The 18,229-nt window shown below is 46.6% G+C and overlaps 5 protein-coding genes across 5 annotated transcripts; 4 read left to right on the forward strand and 1 right to left on the reverse strand.

Moving 5' to 3' along the window:
* Nucleotides 1-1,291: 1,291 nt before the first annotated feature.
* Nucleotides 1,292-2,253, reverse strand: LDX57_008367 (putative MFS transporter; the record flags this gene model as incomplete). The annotated part of the gene is made up of 2 exons (XM_046090091.1): nucleotides 1,292-1,938; nucleotides 2,001-2,253. 2 exons carry the CDS (start codon nucleotides 2,251-2,253, stop codon nucleotides 1,292-1,294), a joined length of 900 nt encoding a protein of 299 aa, XP_045946063.1.
* Nucleotides 2,254-3,273: 1,020 nt separating this feature from the next.
* On the forward strand, nucleotides 3,274-4,440 carry LDX57_008368 (isocitrate lyase/PEP mutase family protein; the record flags this gene model as incomplete). The annotated part of the gene is made up of 3 exons (XM_046090092.1): nucleotides 3,274-3,766; nucleotides 3,833-4,314; nucleotides 4,375-4,440. 3 exons carry the CDS (start codon nucleotides 3,274-3,276, stop codon nucleotides 4,438-4,440), a joined length of 1,041 nt encoding a protein of 346 aa, XP_045946064.1.
* Nucleotides 4,441-9,091: 4,651 nt separating this feature from the next.
* Nucleotides 9,092-9,833, forward strand: LDX57_008369 (uncharacterized protein; the record flags this gene model as incomplete). Its single annotated transcript, XM_046090093.1, has 2 exons — nucleotides 9,092-9,262; nucleotides 9,345-9,833. The coding sequence occupies 2 exons, from the start codon at nucleotides 9,092-9,094 to the stop codon at nucleotides 9,831-9,833; spliced, it is 660 nt and encodes a 219-aa protein (XP_045946065.1).
* A 4,061-nt stretch (nucleotides 9,834-13,894) lies between these two features.
* Nucleotides 13,895-14,346, forward strand: LDX57_008370 (uncharacterized protein; the record flags this gene model as incomplete). The annotated part of the gene is made up of 1 exon (XM_046090094.1): nucleotides 13,895-14,346. A coding segment is annotated over one exon (450 nt), but the record flags the coding sequence as incomplete, so codon positions are not given.
* Nucleotides 14,347-15,792: 1,446 nt separating this feature from the next.
* On the forward strand, nucleotides 15,793-17,034 carry LDX57_008371 (uncharacterized protein; the record flags this gene model as incomplete). Its single annotated transcript, XM_046090095.1, has 1 exon — nucleotides 15,793-17,034. The coding sequence occupies one exon, from the start codon at nucleotides 15,793-15,795 to the stop codon at nucleotides 17,032-17,034; it is 1,242 nt and encodes a 413-aa protein (XP_045946067.1).
* Between the last annotated feature and the right edge of the window lie 1,195 nt (nucleotides 17,035-18,229).

The following is an 18,229-nucleotide window of genomic DNA, read 5'->3' on the forward strand; positions in this document are numbered from 1 at the left end:
TGTATATCGACTGGATGATGCTGACCAACTCACAAGTCAACCAGCGTAAAGGCTTCGTAGGCTGTAAACCATCCCATTTTGACAAATCGACATGCGTCCCAGATCCTTAGTACATCCGTGCTAGGCAGGCACTGTAGAGTGTTTCTAGTTGCATGGCCCGCGTGAGAGCCATAATTCCGAGTACTTCCATGGCTTATCGGTATTGGATTCGCCTCTTGAGCCGCAGCCTGGAAGAGGATGCCCAACGCGTCGTTGCCGCTTGAGACTATTTGACTGAGACCAGCTGATAACGTGCCCTTTTCTTTGGTCGTCCCACAAAATGCTAAATAAATAAGTCCAGTGACTTACCAAACCAGCCAAGAATGACCTACCCGGAGTCGACTGTTCGTCAAGCCTTGTGTCCGTTGGTGGGAGTGAATTCTGCATGGCAGTAGCTAAGCGGTCTGTCCCACCTAGGCCCTTAATTAGCGTCACACAATTTTACGATATCGATAAAAATAACCTTTCTCCTCTCTTGTCCACGGCCTCTTTTCGTCGAACCGACAGTCCAAATCGAATTTCGCGCAACGGGAGCATGGTTGTCGGTACTCAGTCGGTTGGCACTTGACTTTCCGTCGTCTGCATGGAACACACGCTTGGTAGGTGCGTTTGTATTCATATTCAATGACAGCTCGACTGCGAGGTGGCCGACTGCTGCGATTTCTGGTTGCTGTGCCGCGAGTTGACATGGTTAAGGTCGATCGTTGAGGCAGGCGAAAGGCGGAGAAGTGGAGAAATGTCTCGGCTGCGGGGAACAAAGCCCTAATTAACCGGATCGGGAAGATCAACAACGAACGGGATGTACACCATAGACAGGTTACAACAGGTTAGATTTTGTTGTATTCATTCACCGAGGTAGTTGAAACTTGCATATACAGTCTCCTCACGGAAAGGGGAGATTAATTTCGGATGACACTGAATATACCCCGCATGTGCTGCTGCCCTTTGCCGACTATCCGAATATATATAATCATCATGAACCTGAAGCCCCTGACAGTACCTCCTCATGTAAGATAACGAAACTGAGGGTTATTGTCACCATTACGAGTCACATCCACCCTGGCCTGCTCATCCACCGTTCCATGTATCCGGTCTCGGCGCCTGTTCTCATGATTCAACTTGAAGAATAGACTAAGCGCCATGACTGCGATAGCGCCAGTCAACGCACAACCAATCGCACAACCACGAACGTAAAACGGCCTAAACCCCAGATTAGCCTTCTACCAAAGAAAATAGGATGACGAAGAAACATCTACCCCTCGGAATCCGGAAATGCAGAGCTGCTCACAAAGCTCGAACATTGCCCAAAAACAGCCAGAATCGCCATACCAGCTCCCTTCTTGGAATCACCGCCCTGGTTATTCAAAAGCCAGGTGATATTGATCGAAAGAGCAGGGAATACCCCACAGGTCGCCAGCCAAATCCCGAAGTACCTAAGCCCGGGCTTGGTTTCATCTTGCACCGCAGCTAGAATGAGATACCCGACCATCCCGACCGTGGCGCTCACCGTGATGACGATTCCTCTTCTTCCCCACTTATCGGAGATAATAGCGGCTACCACGCATAGGAGAAACGAAACAAAATAAGGCGGGGCCGAGAGACCTTGTGCATTGATTGATGTGTATCCCATCTCCTGGATGATGGTGGGTAGGAAGTTGGACAGACCGGCGAAAGAATAGTTGCAGCAGAAATGGATCAGCATATGGACATAATTCTTGTAATCCTTGAGCCCGTTGAAAACCTGATTCCATTCGAGTTTTGTTTTTGCTGTTGTATCGACGGTCTGAAGACGCTCTACTGCTTGTGTTTGTTCATTTTCGGAGAGGAATTTCGCCGTGCCTGGGGAGTCGGGGAGGTTGAAGAAGACAATGACGGAAAAGAGAACAGTTGGTGCTCCTTCTGTGAAATTTAAGTATATGTTAGCGTGGTATTTTAGACGAAAGAAAGCGCAGTAAACTTACCAATGATGAACAAATACCTCCAAGAGGCAATTGAATGTCGAATTTGGGTGATGCCATACGCAAGCGCACTAGCGAAACAATTCGCAACGGGCGACATTCCCAACAGAATCGAGACACGGAAGCCCAGTTCCTGACGCTGGTAGAAGAGAGACAGGAAGTAAGGAGCACCAGCGCCGAATGCAGCTTCGAAAATACCCAGTAGACAGCGACAGACAATAAGCTCTGCCATGTTATTGACTGCACCGCTGCACATTGCGGCCGCACCCCAACTGAGGTATGTGAGCTCTATTCATGCCTCAATAGGAGTATCTTACCATATGCAGAGTATAGCGATGTATATGTGAGCTGGAAAGATTTTCCACAAGACAGTTGTCCACTCGAACACAATGTAACAGATGTAGAATGAGTATAAGATCCACGCCCATTGTTGATCATCCAGACCGAGGTCAGTATCGAGGCCCGCTGTTTTTGCGTTTCCAATGTTTCCTAATCTGTGGACTTAGCAAGTTTGCAGACAGACTCCGCTTGTAGATTGGCGCGTTGTACCTCTATCCAGATACGACAGGACGTAGAGAATGCAGACGAGTGGTAGGACATGTCGATCGAACTATGAATGGTCCTGGTCAGCCATACCTCGAGATGCCATCCGTCCAACCTACCTTTCGCCGGATCAAAGACTGCTCGTTAGCTGGCACGAAGGAAAACTCTGCGCCTTTCTCTCCATTGTCACACTGAACATGCTCTAGATGTTGGGAGTCGGTTTCCTTTGGCTCGTTCATGGTACTCAGAGGACTTTTTCAACGCGTGAGACACAATAAATCTGATCTGCGTCGCACAGAACGTTGAGCAATATGTGCAGAGACGCCTAGTATCACGAAAGAATTTATACCTGACCTACGGAGAATTGCCCAAATGACACCCCGACATCCTTACCAATGGGGTCGCGGCAATTATCCATGCCCCGGAATCGGCTACTTGCTTCTCCGCATTTCCCGCCGATCCCCATGGGGTCGAGGTCTCGATGCAGTGAAACATCGGGGAAGTTTGCTTTCCACAAAGCTTGGCGCTGCGGATAATTTGCGTGGCGGAAGTTTGGCAACATCCGCACGTGGAAAATACCCGCGACAATGGTCCATGTCTCAGTGCCACTCAGAATGCCTATTTAAACAACAAGTCCATTATATCTGAGCACAACAGTTCTTATCGAGCAGATTACACAGCATTGTTCTCTCTTATTTAACATTTCTACAACACGGATAATCCCACCCTCACCATGTCTCAGCCTCTCAAGAGCACACCCTATCCCTTCCAATTCTCCTCCAACACCCAAGTCGAGGCACCAGTCAATGGGCAAACGACCGACATTAACGTGTCGCTCAAGAACGTGCGAGGCCGGATTCCATCCGCCCAAGCATCCCGCCTTCGCACCATGATGCTCGAAGCCCACCATGATCGCTCCAAAATCATCGCTCACGCATGCAGCTATGACGGCCTCTCTTCCCGATTGGTCGAGGAGGCCGGATTCCCAATTGTGTTTCTAGCTGGATATGCCGTTGCCAGTTCCTACGGGCTCCCAGACACAGGATACATCGCGATGGCGGAAATGTGCAGCAAGATCCAGGAGGCGGTACGCATGACCAGCGTGCCTGTGATGGCCGACGGAGACACCGGCTATGGTAGTCCCATGAACGTGAAAAACACTGTCGAGTGCTTTGCGGCGGCTGGGGCAGCGGGAGTGATGATTGAGGATCAGACGTGGCCCAAACGTAAGGCGCCTTTTTCCACGGTGGATAGCACGCAGCAATGGATCAGTACCGGCTGACTACTTACAGGATGCGGTCACACAAAGGGAAAATCGGTAGTCTCGCGCGGAGAAGCCTACGCTCGTCTACAAGCCGCCGTGGATGCACGGAACCAAGGACACGACATTTTCGTCCTGGCGCGCACAGACGCCTTGATTCACGGATGGGACGAAGCGATGACCCGGGCGAAGGAGTTCAAGAGAATTGGAGTTGACGCTGTCTTCGTTGAGGCTCTGCCCGACCGGGACTCGATGAAGCGATGCGTTGAAGAACTAGATCTCCCCGTGTTTGCCAATATCATCGAAGGTGGGAAGACCGAGAACCTGTCGGCTCTGGAGCTGGCGGACCTTGGATTTTCAGCAGTCGCGTACCCGTGGACACTTGTGGCCGCTAAATTGAAGAGTATTAGGGAGGCGTTGGAAGGTTTGAAACAAAGTATGACGACCGGGGCTCCTCCCAAGATACTTGGGTATGATGAAGTCTGCTACGGGGTTGGATTTGACAAATATTGGGTAAGTCGTCACTGTTTTGCTGCAGATCCCAGAAATGTTTACTAATGTGAAATCAACCAGAACCAAGAGGGCAGATACGAGTACAATGAAAATGGCCTGGTTCATCCCCAGAACGGCAGCGTATAAAGTTGCAAGAACGCCATATTCAATTGGAGTCGTTAGGAATTGGCGCAGGTCATAGATTCTTTCTGAACCCTAGGGGAAACATATCATAAGGCAAATAAACTTCTCCCCGAGCTCTCGACTGAACCACTTTCAGTCATTCATATTTCCGCTGTGTATTGTAGCATGACGTCCGGAATGCTTATGTCCGTGTGAATTAGTGGCTGTGAATTCCTACAGCGTAATTTCATGACCAGATCAAAATATTCAACATCCATCTGATTTGATTGCTGTCGATAAAATCATTCCGGAAGGCTGAAAAAGAGTGGATTGCAATTCTGCAGTGAGGGCAGAAATGTGGAACATGTAAAGGAAAACCAGCCAACCCTTAACCATGGGTCTTCCCATAAGGGACTACGGAACGAGATTTATTCTTATTTACACGGCAGTGTGCGATGTTGGAATCTTGGTCTTTTTAGTATTATGACAAAAATCTGTAATTTGAGGGAATCTTTTCATAAAGCATGACAGTGACATTATGCCTATCAGTGGATTAGAGTGGGCCTGGATCCAATAAAACGAGACACATTTTACCTTAGCGGGCCTTGGCTGAAAATCTGGGTTATTCACCGATGTATTATTCTGCAAAATACGAAGTCGGTTGCCTTTTGTACATATACAAGACCTCTGTAATGCGCCTTCGGCGGCGGTGGGTGCAAGTACTTTACTTGAACAAATATATTGGACTATGTTAGACCTCTATAAATGGTTATTAAAGTATAGTAGAAAAAGAGATAAAGTAGTATACTTATCTTATACTAAATTGTACTTGTTAAGCGTTTTCTTCTATTACCTTTACCCTTGTCAGTTGTTGGAGCTGGAACTTCATCAATTTTATCTTCGTATCAAAATAGTCAACTCTCCTATATATGCTGAAAAGATTACAATGGAATCTTTACGGGATTCTACCATCCAACTTGTTATATATAGTGTTATAGAAACTTGGGCTAAGCTCACCCGCTGCAAACCCAACAGCGTCCGGTAACGGCGTACTATAAAGTGGTAAATAAGCTGCGGTAAAGGTCTCTACCGGCCAACGCGGGAAAACTACGCAAAAGGCGCCTATCTGGTGACACGGGAAACTTGCGCAAAAGGCGTCCGCAGTCTACCGTGTTAAGCAGTGCTTGCCTTTCTTTTATTTAGAATAACAATTGCCGCCATCCACCCGGTATTTGGCATGCCACAGCCCACTATGACCCACCCCAAGACCTGTGCGTTCCCGTGAAGAATGCGGTGATACGCGGAATATTGATGTGGCATCTAAATTCTGATGGGAGATTGAGTTTGCGGAAATTAGTTTCCGACGTTAGTTAGCGCCTGTATATGACGCAACTTCCGGGCTGTAGGTTCAAACGAGCGTAGGGAAATATAAGGTTCATCGAAAAAACGCTGGATTGGCCCAGTGATAAGACATGCTATGATCACTGCATATATACGAAGATATAACGGGATTTCCTTCTTTTTTCCCTTGTCAAAATGTTGGACAACGCAAAGGCCAACACCCACGTCCAGTTGATTGAGAAGCCGTTTTTACTCTCCCAAAGAATGTCAGCTGGTCCAGTGACCGTGGAGGTAATGAGAACTTGCTATTGTATATGTATGAAGTGCTCTGGTTGCAATGATCGCAATTGGGGGGGCGGGGGCGGCATACCATTGGCCGGGACAATTCGCTTAGGATATTGTTGTGTTTGATGGTTTTACTTCGCCTCACTGTGTAATAGTTCCGTCGCATATGGCCATTTTCTTTGTGTTGACCGTTGAGTGGTGTTGTCTCAGGCGAGTCTTTAGTGGCTTTGGCTCCTCGCCATCCTTTGTCGTCGTCACCGATCGCCCATTTCTTCACTCTTTTTGTCTTCTCCGGTCGGGATGGATAGCTGAAAGACGACGTAGAATCGAGATAAAACATTTGGCTGCTACCAAAAGCGACAGAGACCAATAGACCGAACAAAAATGCGGATGAAGGATATTATGCTGAAGAAAGCGAAAGGCGGGAGAGACGTAAGATAACAGGTTTCAGCCGATAAGCCCAAAATCGCCATCTCGCCTAGTCACAAAGTGTTAGAACCTTGCTCAAAGCATCATCAATACGAGACGTTACTTCCAATGGTTACTTCGAACCTTGGAAGGACGTGTGGTAAGAGCCTAGATGAGCGGTGTGATGATTCAGGGTAGTCATATGAAACATTCATTGCGCCACAAAAGGAAGATGAGAGAGAGGGAGTAACTCTGAGCGCGACCTGGTATGGTGTAACGCGAAAAAAAGCTTGAGATGGTATGAAAATATGCAAAAATAGTCGGATTAAATGCCAGTGCAGGAGAAAGTTGTCTTAGTGGCCACCTGGAACAGGCAGGTCAGGAAAAATGCCGGGGGGTGGGCTGTAGGGGATTTTCAGACTTGCGGACTGTGGCACGGATGTGCTCCTATGTAGATGTCTTGTAGAAAAGATCCCATTTCTCAACATAAACAGTAGCGATACGGTATGGCCTATGAGCGTCTTTTTGGGGTAGCTATTCAGGAGCATTCCACGTACAAAGTTCCGGCAGTATATGGAATCAACCCGGTGGCTGTAAGAAAGACCTTTGACCTAACCCTGTACTAGTTATGCTTTGTTTGTATTAGTCATCACCATTCGTTATTGTTGTACCTGCCCACGGCTTTATATTGCAATTCTTAGGTATGGACGGCCCGAATCTGGTAACAGGATGGAAGATATCTATATACTTACAAGATTATTGTACTAAATCAGAAAGAATCCTTGAGAGGTGATTGAGGTTCTATAGTCTAAAATTAGAATTGTCCCTTTCATTTATACTTCTGGCACAGCATGGGACGGGATTCTTGAGAATATGGCAATCAATACTGCGCTTAGAGGGAATCTTCCAAAAGCGAACACTCCAGTCCCACCACCAAATTTCTTTCAAGGCCATATAAACAAGCGACATCAATGACTTCCTCACTGTCTCCTCGAAGTTATAAATAGTGAAGGAAAGCTCGTCCTCGCAATTCAACTTTCACAACATCACCTATATCAAGAACCATCAAGCGAGAAAATCTGTTCTGAAATGGAGGCAGCTGGAGACTTTGCCCATTATACGGAGTTCAACGCACGACAGCCCCTGGCAGGGAGAGTATTTGCGAAAGATGACCTATATATCTCCCATTACTCAAGAGTCTTAACTGAGGCTGGGGTACCAAACGTTCTGTGGGCTGAATGTTTGATGAGGTGCTATACTATTCCGACAGTTAGGTTTGTAAGTACTCGTTAACTCATAATTTAAGTAACGTGATATGACTAACCAGATACCTCTTTTTGAATAGGGCATAGATTTTATAGTACCAGATGATTTGCTACTCGAAGCTAAGAAGGCCCTCCTTCAACAAGGTTTTACGGTTTGCAATAGGAGAAAAATGTCACCTGAATCGGCAAGATGCGTCCAGTATAATTCCCGCTGAACATGTGCATTGTCCCGTGGACGCGATACGTGAGATAACAAGGACCGAAGACCCTGATTGTGAGGCGGTCGTCAAGCTACAAAAAAAGTCGCACTACCTCTGGACCTTTCCGGATATTCCACTTGGACCAGCATCAGCCGGGGATCCATATTTCATGGCGGCTGATAATGCGACCTTGCCCCAAGATACCGTAAAATGAGATAGGCCGCTTCCAAGAGGGATTGTATCCTGTTAAGATTCTCCGCCCGACCAAGTTCTACGAGGTTATAATACTCCTGTACGCCCGGGACAATTTGGATGATCCCTTTGAAGACAGGCGCTGGGCATCGATTTGGGACCATTGGAAGTGTTATATGGGTCTATACGTTCGGAAGCTTGGACTTTTGCATGATGAAGAAGTAAGTGAAGCTCTTCTACCTGTGTTTCGCTGTCGGAATAACATACAGGTGGAGGGCATCCGGAATGTGAGGCGACTCGAAAAGGAACTTCAAGAGCGTCTCATTCAAGAGAGCGCGCTTCCACCGCCTCCCAGACCTAAGGATGGACCAAACCTGAGGCATCTCAAGTGGCGTTGACGTCTTTATGCAAGATTATCGGTTCCCGCACCCAATGGCGCAGAAGATGACCATTGCTAGTTCACGTTGTTATTGTTTTATCTATTGTTTCTGTTTCCTATATGTGTCTTATGTATTATTATCGCGTTACCCATGCCAGTTCCATATTTTCCACCTGTTGCCATTACATACCTGTATTTACCTTCTTTGTCCCACTCACCAAGTACCTAGGGTCATACGAGAAAATTCATTTTCCGATTGGCGGAGGATAAGGTTTCCAATATGCTTTTGTCTTGAATCAGTTACTTCCACGGGAATTGGTGCTATAAGAAACCAAGGCTTTTGGTTGGTTTGGTTTGTCCTGGTGTGGCGCATGTGTACCTATACCATCAACTACCTATAGAAAGTTTCTTGCATGCCGTGCAGATGATATGGCGTTTTCTCAACAGGCATTATTGCATTGCCTTTTCTCCCCAAATGTGTATAAATACTTGTGTCTACCTCCTACTCCTTTTCCTCATCACCAATCTTTGTCTACTCCGTCATCTCCTGTCCTTTGAAGCTCCGAACTACTCTCAACAACCACATTCCCCCGTCGTTCACTACCATGGCCAACAACACAACCCCCTTCCACTATGCCGAGCTGAGCGCTGCAGTCGAGACGGTTATCACTGTTCTTCATCGGTATCAACGGGAGAACCGCAATACGAACATCAAAATTGCGGTAATAGGCGGACTGGCGGTCCGTCATTATCTTGGCCCTGGCCGCACGACTTTTGTAGGACAATCCTGGCATTTCTATCATTGAATTTGTGACCCCCTAATCACACAGAACCCCAGTACTGATTTATCTAAACTAGGATGCGGATATCCTTGTCGCCGGCCTTGACACGACCCATGGCATCAAGGAGCTGGTCAAAAGCAGTACGGCCATCTTCTGCTCTGACCGCGCCGAGCTTCAAGTTGCCGTTCGTGGCTCATCTAAGTCGGTTGACCTCATACCAGAAAAGGTTCTTCGGCCTTTCGCAAACATACCCCCTGGTTTCATTCCCTCTTCAACCATCCCCGTAACGGATGCTGTCACTCCTGGACAGCTTCCGTACCTCAGCGAGCTGGACCTTCTCCTCACAAAAATTGTCAGTTGTGGGGCCAGGTCAAATGATGACAAAAGCTCTTCTGACGGTGACGATGCCGACAATCTTGTGGTTCACTACCTAAACCTGCATGGGGTCACGACGATCCCATTGACATCGATTAAGGCACAAGTAGTGGAGGCCGGCTTGCCCGGTCTGGTGCAGTATTCCCGTTTCGACAGGAGGTGGTGGAGGACAACATTCGGCTTACCGTAAGCCTCTAGGAATGGGCTGGACGATCTTTTCGTCCGCTTTGGAATGGGGGTTGCTTGGACTTTCTTTCTCTCCATAACTTTCCTGTACGGTGACTTTTGTCGATCCTTTTATTTTTTCGGGCTGTTTCTTTTCTTTTCCTATCTGTCCTGTCTTGTCGGTCTGAATATTGTTAGTTCTCGGGCTTTCTTTCTTTCCTGGTTTTATCATCAATAGATGTTCTTTCTATCATATAGACTGCGTTGATTTACCAATTTGATCATCCCCTCTCTCAATTTCAATTTCGTCCATTGCGGATAACCAAAACGCCAGCATCCTTTCGTAGCACCAGCGCCAAATTACCGCAGAACGTCCAACAGATGGGGTTTGAGTATATCCTACACTATACGTTTCCTAACAGACCCTGCTCACTGTCTTTTCTCTTCATCATACAGATGGTCGCTTCAGCAACCATTCAGCACGTAAAACCTTATGCTCCGCCAATCGGAAAATGAATTTTCTCGTATGACCCTAGGTACTTGGTGAGTGGGACAAAGAAGGTAAATACAGGTATGTAATGGCAACAGGTGGAAAATATGGAACTGGCATGGGTAACGCGATAATAATACATAAGACACATATAGGAAACAGAAACAATAGATAAAACAATAACAACGTGAACTAGCAATGGTCATCTTCTGCGCCATTGGGTGCGGGAACCGATAATCTTGCATAAAGACGTCAACGCCACTTGAGATGCCTCAGGTTTGGTTTTGGCGTTCCAACTTTGGTTTGGGTAAGTCTAAAACCGATCATTCTTCCAAATTTGTCACTTACGGCTTTCTAACTCTGAAATGAATTGTAGGGAACACATTTCATCGTCCCTGATGAACTAGTATTAAAAGCATATGATGCACTTCTCAAGGTGGGATTCTTGACTTGCGTCGATGCCTCAACTTGCCCTTGGTATGATAAAGAGAGACCCCACCCCTATCCGGCCGAGCATCTTCATGCACCACCGGATTCAACATGGGAACCCAGGTCGGACAGTAAAGACGACCAAAAGAATGTCATTCTTCATCGCAAGTCACACATGATCTTCTCGTTTCCGGATATACCAATTGGCGCTCCTGCTGCGGACGATACCTACTATATGAATGCGGATAGCACAGAGATACGCGATGCGGTCCAAGAGTATCGCTTCCGTAAAGGTGTATATCCTATTAAGGTTCCTCGTGCGACGAGACTTTTTGAGGCTCTTTATTTTTTACGATCTCGTGATACTACTGGTCCCGATAGAGATAACCGTTGGGTGTACCTATGGAAAAGCTGGATCTGTTATCTCGGCCTTTATGTGAAGCAGACGGGGCTTTTCAGGGAGGATGATCTAGATGAGAGGTTTCGCCCCGTTTTCAGGTGCATGATGGACGAACCCAAAGATCACGGTGTGACAATGGCTCGTGTAAGGAAGGAGTTAAAGGCTCGCCTGGTTAGCGAGAACGCCCTGCCGCCACCGCCTAGACCGGATGTCAACATCCCCCCGGAACTCCGCTTTTAATAAACATCGCCAATCAAGACATTCACGAGGCAACGGGCATCCTGCCTTGCTTTAATCTCTTTCGTTTTGGTCTAATGTTTCTATCATCTTTTTTTTTTTTTTTTTTTTTTTTTTTGCCTGTCTCTGTTTGCGCCTCTCTTTTCTTCTCTTTCTTTCTTTTCCATTCCTGGGAAGAATGATCGCTATGTTTATTTTTGGGGCTTGGGGATGGAATTCGTTCGTATAGCACGGCCTCCATCCTTTTCGCCTGAACTCATTGTCGTCTGGTAATTGACATATCTTTTCCCTGTCAGTTTCTTGAGATCTGGTGCTTGCATCTAGTTACAACAAATGCGATTTCACTAGTAGAACACAAACGTTCGTATAGGGGTTTAGCTGGTCTTCTCCTGACCTTCTTTTCCTAATCTTTTGAACCTAGAAAATATGGATTCCCAATACTCAGATTGCAAAGTGTATTTAGCCTTTTACAATTGAAACAAGTCAGACCATACATCTCGCCCGATTATGTTTGATGGTGGACTTTTGATCCCTGAATGAGACAGATGGTACATTCACCAAGATGCACTCCTTCAGATTGAATAATTAATGTTCAGCAGGTTTTCACATATCGGGCTTGAGTAGAAGATTCTTTGTAACATAAATACTTGCCAGGCGCCCCTTCTCTCATCGATATAACAACAAGTCACCCAACTCCTTTCCCTCAAGCCAAATTGTCACTTGCCACATCATCTCAAAACTCGTTCATTCAGTTCTCTGACCACACGAATTATCCATCTCTCGTTACAAAATGGCCCACACCCGCGATATCAGCCAAAGACCTGTTCCATCTGAGTCTCAGCTGCGTCTTGCCGTGTGCTTCGTCATTTCAGCGTAGCAGACAGTCCTACCTTTTGCGAAAAGAACGATCAAAAACCCGGATACAGGAGAGGAGGTCACAATGAATGACCTGGAAAATGTACGTGTCGCCATTATTGGCGGCTTTGCCCTGAACCAGTATATTCGCGATTGCCGAGTTACCTACGTAAGGATTTGTTATCTTTTCTTTCTTTCCCCGACTTCTCGTGCTTTATGTTGAATATGCTAACACTTTGAGTACAGGACGCAGACTTGCTCGTCACTGGATTGGACATGTCGAGCGTTTGTCGAAACCTTCTGAAAGGGTCGAACTTTTTTATCTATCGACGGCAATATTCTCGACGTTGCCGTTGACGACACATTTGTGAAGGTTGACTTCGTGTCGGAGCAGGTTTTTCACCAGTATTCGGTCATTGTGCCGGATACACTCTAGCATAAACAGTCCTCAAGGATGTCGTGTTGACGATGTCGAAAGCCTTGGTTTGCATATCCAGACCTGGCCTGGTGGTGGGCTGAATGGCTGTTGCGTCGGGAACGTGAGGATCAGTATTTCCTCCACGCTGTCTGTGATTCACCGGCGTACCATGTAAAAAGAGAAGTATTTCCCTACTGATGGTTGGTAGGTAGGTCGCCCTGTGCTGACTTATATTGACGGTTATATAACAGATGTCTTACTAGCGTAGTACTAACTATTGTGCTGGTCGCTGTTTACGTAAATAGTCTATTGCGCATTGTCAAATTAAAGGTTGCCACGACCAGTATGAGTCAGAGCAACAAGATGTAAGCTGGCAGACTCATTTGTAATTGGCACGAGAAAGTTGGTCGACCAGTCAAAGGCCATACCCGTATTATGTGTAGAAATTCTAGATTATATAATATGTTGCGAAGTTATAAGACAGGGCCCCGCTCGAAAGAAAGATTGTAAAAACCATATTTTAGTAACTACATAACATGGGAGATCGCCCCCTTTTCCCCACGTCCTCATTCCATGCCGTTCCAGGAGTCACTCATGTATGTGCAGCTGGCGAAAGCCTGCCGCTACAAGACTACAAAGCCGCCCTGACAAAATATATGAATGAGAAGGCCGCGGGTCCGACAGGCCGCGAGGATCAGGCCTCATGTCTGGATGATACTCGGAAGTTAATTTCTCAAGCTTGGAATGTTCCCTACAATGACGTGGGCTTTGCGCCAAGCGTTGCTGATGGTGTATCAACTGTTCTTGAATCTCTGTCGTGGAGAGAGGGCGATAATGTCTGTGTTCATGAAGACGAGTTTCCCAGCTTAGTCGGACCGTTTGCCCTCAGGCAGCAGCAACTCCAGCAATCGCCTTCCGACGACAAAAGAAATTCCCCTGTTGTCCGCTACTATGGGAGAGATAATCTCAAAGATACAGTCAATGAGAGAACACGTCTTATTGCAGTTAGCTATGTCTCTTATCTCGATAGCACTCGTGTCGATCTGTCGGTGTTTCGAGGGCTAGCCGACTCTGTCGGAGCAATCCTGCTTGTTGATTTTACTCAAGCTGCAGGATACGCTCCTATCGATGCATCTATTGCAGATTTTGCCTTCTCTGCGTGCTATAAGTGGCTCCTTGGCACGACTGGAGTCGCGATCGCGTATTGGAATCGAAGCAGGATGCCAAATTGGAAACCCACGACGGGGGGATGGCATTCGCTATCTCTGGGGGCGGTTCGACCGAGATGGGAAACAAGCCAACTCGAGGTCCGCAATGATGCGATGTGTTTTAGCCGAGGGAACCCTGCTCATCTCCCTATTTATATTTTGCGAGAAGGTCTGGTGTTTCTCAAACAGTGGGACAGTAACGATATTCTGAGCCATGTACATGTTTTGACAACAGCGCTTCTGGAACGGTTACAGCTGGAGGGCATTCCATCCTCTACGCCATTGCAGAAAGCCCAACATGGCGCGAGTGTGACGGTTTATTGTGAAGGGGCCTCTGAAATCGTGAAACTGATGGCCAAAGCTGGTGTTTATGCGTGGAACGGTCAAGGGAGAGTACGCTTTAGCTTTCATGGTTACAACTGCCTCGAGGACGTCGATCGTATCATGGAAATATTTCCTTCTTTGTGGAAAGAGTTCAATGGGAGAAAATTCGAACTTTAGAGTACTATCATTGCTTGTCAGTCAAATCAATACAAAAATTATTGTGCCCTTACTTTCTATATCATGGTCTGGAAAAGCGCTCATTGTCTGGTGAGTGAACTGGTGGCGCTATATGATCGAACTATGGCGTGTTATGGCACCATACTTCCGATCTCGCATAGTTCCTAGGGACAATTGGGCGACAGTTGTTGAGCTGCCACTGTCATGTATTTGCATTATGTAAACCATTTTGGAGGTCTTACCAAAGACTTGGTATTTTCTGAACGGAAGGATCGTAAGTACTTACGGAATATCCAAAGTCTGGCTCCAGAAAGAAATATCCTTTCATAGTGCCATCATAAGGCCCTGTTATCCTGTAAAGTAATAGCACCCGTACTGTAACTATTCAAAACTGTTGATCTAATGTCTACAGAGTAATGAAGAAACACAAAGTAATGATGGTAGTTGCTCATAGGTGCTAGCCTCGCCTCAATTCACCGCAATAGGACTCGATGCCGCATACGACTACTCCTGAAGATGTAATTGATTACAGTGGTCATCTGCCCATAGGTTTGCTCTTACATCAGACTTGCCACATATGATTGCGCCGGAAGATATTTCCAGGAACTGTCGTTTGAAGAATAGGCGGACAAGAACAGCCTTCCAAGGACATATTCATTAATTAGGTGTAATCAAAACACTCCGTGGACAGTCTCTCTGAGCACAAATAAAACCAGAAATTCTTTCGAAGCCATTTCGGCCACATTAGATGGAGTAAAGATTAGCTTAATAACACCGAAAAAGGCGTAAAAAGGTTTGTTACACCTACCTATGGCCAATGCAGCTGTATCGAAGTCTGTTTAGTGTAAAGAAGTTTTGGGAGCGTGAAGGCGCAGTAAGGTTCAAGCCAAAACTCTGTATAATGAGATATGGCGTTGAGATAGACGTAAATTTCCAAGGAAAGCAAAAGCTTGTTGCTGACAGCCGTTCTGGAAGTTGACATGGCATCTTTGACTATTCTTGTAACAGGAGACTTCATAGAATGGATTGTCCATCATAAAATACGATAATGCCAATGGGTTAAGGGGTATTCACTCGCATCCTGAACTTCCGATTGAACCACGCTTTGCCAAAGGCTCTAACGTAAAGGTTATATAGGTCTAGAAGTATCACTCAGATGTTCCTTGCTGAATCTTTTGATATTGATGACGTGAGAGCAATGTCGTAAACAGGTAAGGCCTCCTTCAACTGTCATTAAGCGAGCCCAAAGCTGCATGATATGGATCAGTAACAAAGTTTGGGTTTCTATAAAAGCCACAGTGAGCCCCGGAGACATTGTGGGGATATACAATTTAAATACAAAGCACCGCCCGAATTTTAATGGACAGAAGAGAAAGCAATGGTCATCATCTTCTAATAAACTGCCATAACCTAGGAGCACCTCACAGGCTGTGTTTGCTTGTCAGGATGACCACAACGGTAACTGAGTGTTACTTTGACGAGACACTCGAAATTAAACCTCTGAAGGCCCCGCCTGAATTCTACTACTGGGGACAAACCGGCGCAGTAGTCAAAAAGCCTCCGTATTCCGAAACGGAATTCCAGAGCGAGCGTACAATCCTCCCAGACACCAGTCGGCAGATCTGGGAAAACGTTATCAATTCTGGATTGAGCAAGGTAAAAGAAGTATTCGATCATGTTCCGGGCGACTCCAACACCAACACGACGATAGTCAGAGAACTGAGTCTGTCTCAAGAACTGCAATCATGGCGCGAACGCGATCACCAAGCTGGCCGAAAACTCCCTCACAAAGGTAATGGGCTCCGTCAAGTTCCTGAATCCGTCATCAACCTCTTAGGCGCTGAGAACTGGGCTGCGCCCCTTCTCACCAGAGGTGCCTTCCACGGTTCCGGGTTTGCGAATATGCTGATTGGTGCGTGGGATGCTCAAACGCTTTACAGCAATTACTGCGTGGACCTGGTGTTCTACTATGAGCATGGCTATCATAAAGCATTCCCGGGGTTCGATGTCCTAGTTCGCGACGCTACTGCAAATCCTCGGGCGTGCCACAATTTAGGAGGCGCTGAGAGACGGCTAGCTGCGGGTATTATCGGGCAATATATTCGCCAGAAAGGTCACGCTGAAGAGAGGAATAAAATGCACCTCGCCAAATTGTCGGCCAAGCTCAACCGGGACGAACTCCGAAGAGTGTCCCTGTGTGAGAGCAGTATCTGCGGTCTAGCCGCCGAAGCTATCACTCGTGGATTTGACCCCGGCGCTACGGCATACCAGATGATCTTCAGTGCCCCGGGAACAGACGTGATCGATGTGGGATCGGACTTCTATTCCTCGGAATTGTTCAATAGCTTCCTGAACACGGACGACATTGCGAGCTCCGGTGTCATCTCCAATATATCACTGAGAAAGGTATATGACGCATATGCTCATATTGGGGCTACTATTTTCACGAGAGAGTGGACGGACCCGGCCGCAATTATGTGTGCGATGCTATATCCCTGGCATATATTGAATGATCGACACCACTTCTTGAGACGAGCAGTTCTGGGCTCATCTCAAGTGCGGTCTCGGTTGATCGATCAAAGGTGCGCAACTTGGGAAGAGGCGTTCGACGAGGATGGCCACACGACGGGATTTAGCCGCCCACTTGCGAATGCCTGTAATGGAAACACATACTGCGATCATTTCTAGAACTTTCTGAGCGGCACTGACCACAGAGCTGTGTTGACTGATCTTTGGTATTATTTGGTTATCGCACCTGCGGAGTATGTGACGAATGGACAGATGGATGAAACGAGACAAGCAAATCTCGTTGATGCATTGGAAATGGGTCTAACGAAAGCATATTCCAGCGGAATGATATGTGAGCTTCGTTGGCTGACTGCCCACGCCTCGCATCATGCGTGGCAAGTCAACTACCTATTCGAAGCTGCAATGTTTGGAAGCCTTCTAGATGATGGTCAGCTGGGTGGTAAATTGGACCGGTACGATTAATTTAGTCAATACTGTTTGACAGGGGGAACATGCCGCGCTGGTATAGGTACCATGTTCAACAAACTTCACGCTATATGGACTAGGCTATCGGTATCGCGCTGGCCTTCAAGTTTGTGATATCTTTCAGGAAAAGAAATGGAATATTGACGGTCAGACTAGACTATCTGCAACGTGGCTAAAGTTTATTAAAATAAAGTCTTAGTTTTTGTGTGGACTCAAAAGGATCTGATCTATTGAATAAGACGGATGAAACAAGAATTACTTCATATAGAAGCAGCTGGTTTATTGAAACGACTTTCCCGGTCCCATGTGTTTGAACCATCTCAAAGTTGTTTGCAGGAAAGAATCGGTATGGAAGGAGTCAGGTCTTCGACTCAACGGACACATAGCTAATTCCATAGCCAGTGTATTGATCGGATTATATTAACGGGACTTGAGATACTGATTGTTTTATCAGATACAGGAATGTTGACAACGGGCGATTCCGCAACACGGACTGACTTCTAGATATTGGTGGGAAGAATATCCACTGAAATGAACCTCGTATATTCCCTGTCGATCAGCTCATAACAAGCTAGCACACTCTCGCACAGGTTATATTTGGCCCTAATCAACCCTTTTTGGATCACAACCCTTCACATAAAGCAAGAAGAGAACTTTCATAGAAGCAACTCTCCGAAGCAATAGAAGAGAGTTAATATGCAGAGAGAAGTTACTGTACCTACCCCTCCAACCTCAACCCTAGAAAGCAGAGTCTTTCTAACTCTACCCTAGATTCCCATCTCAGCCGTCCCTCGCTAAACTCCATCGTCGCAGCTTGGCATTCTCAATGCACCATTCAGATTCACGTGAAACAGCGATCCCTTCGTGCCAAGAAGGGGACACTAACCGA

Source organism: Aspergillus melleus, assembly GCF_016097325.1.
Source record: "Aspergillus melleus strain CBS 546.65 chromosome Unknown contig4, whole genome shotgun sequence".
In the NCBI taxonomy this organism is placed as follows: Eukaryota; Fungi; Ascomycota; class Eurotiomycetes; order Eurotiales; family Aspergillaceae; genus Aspergillus; species Aspergillus melleus.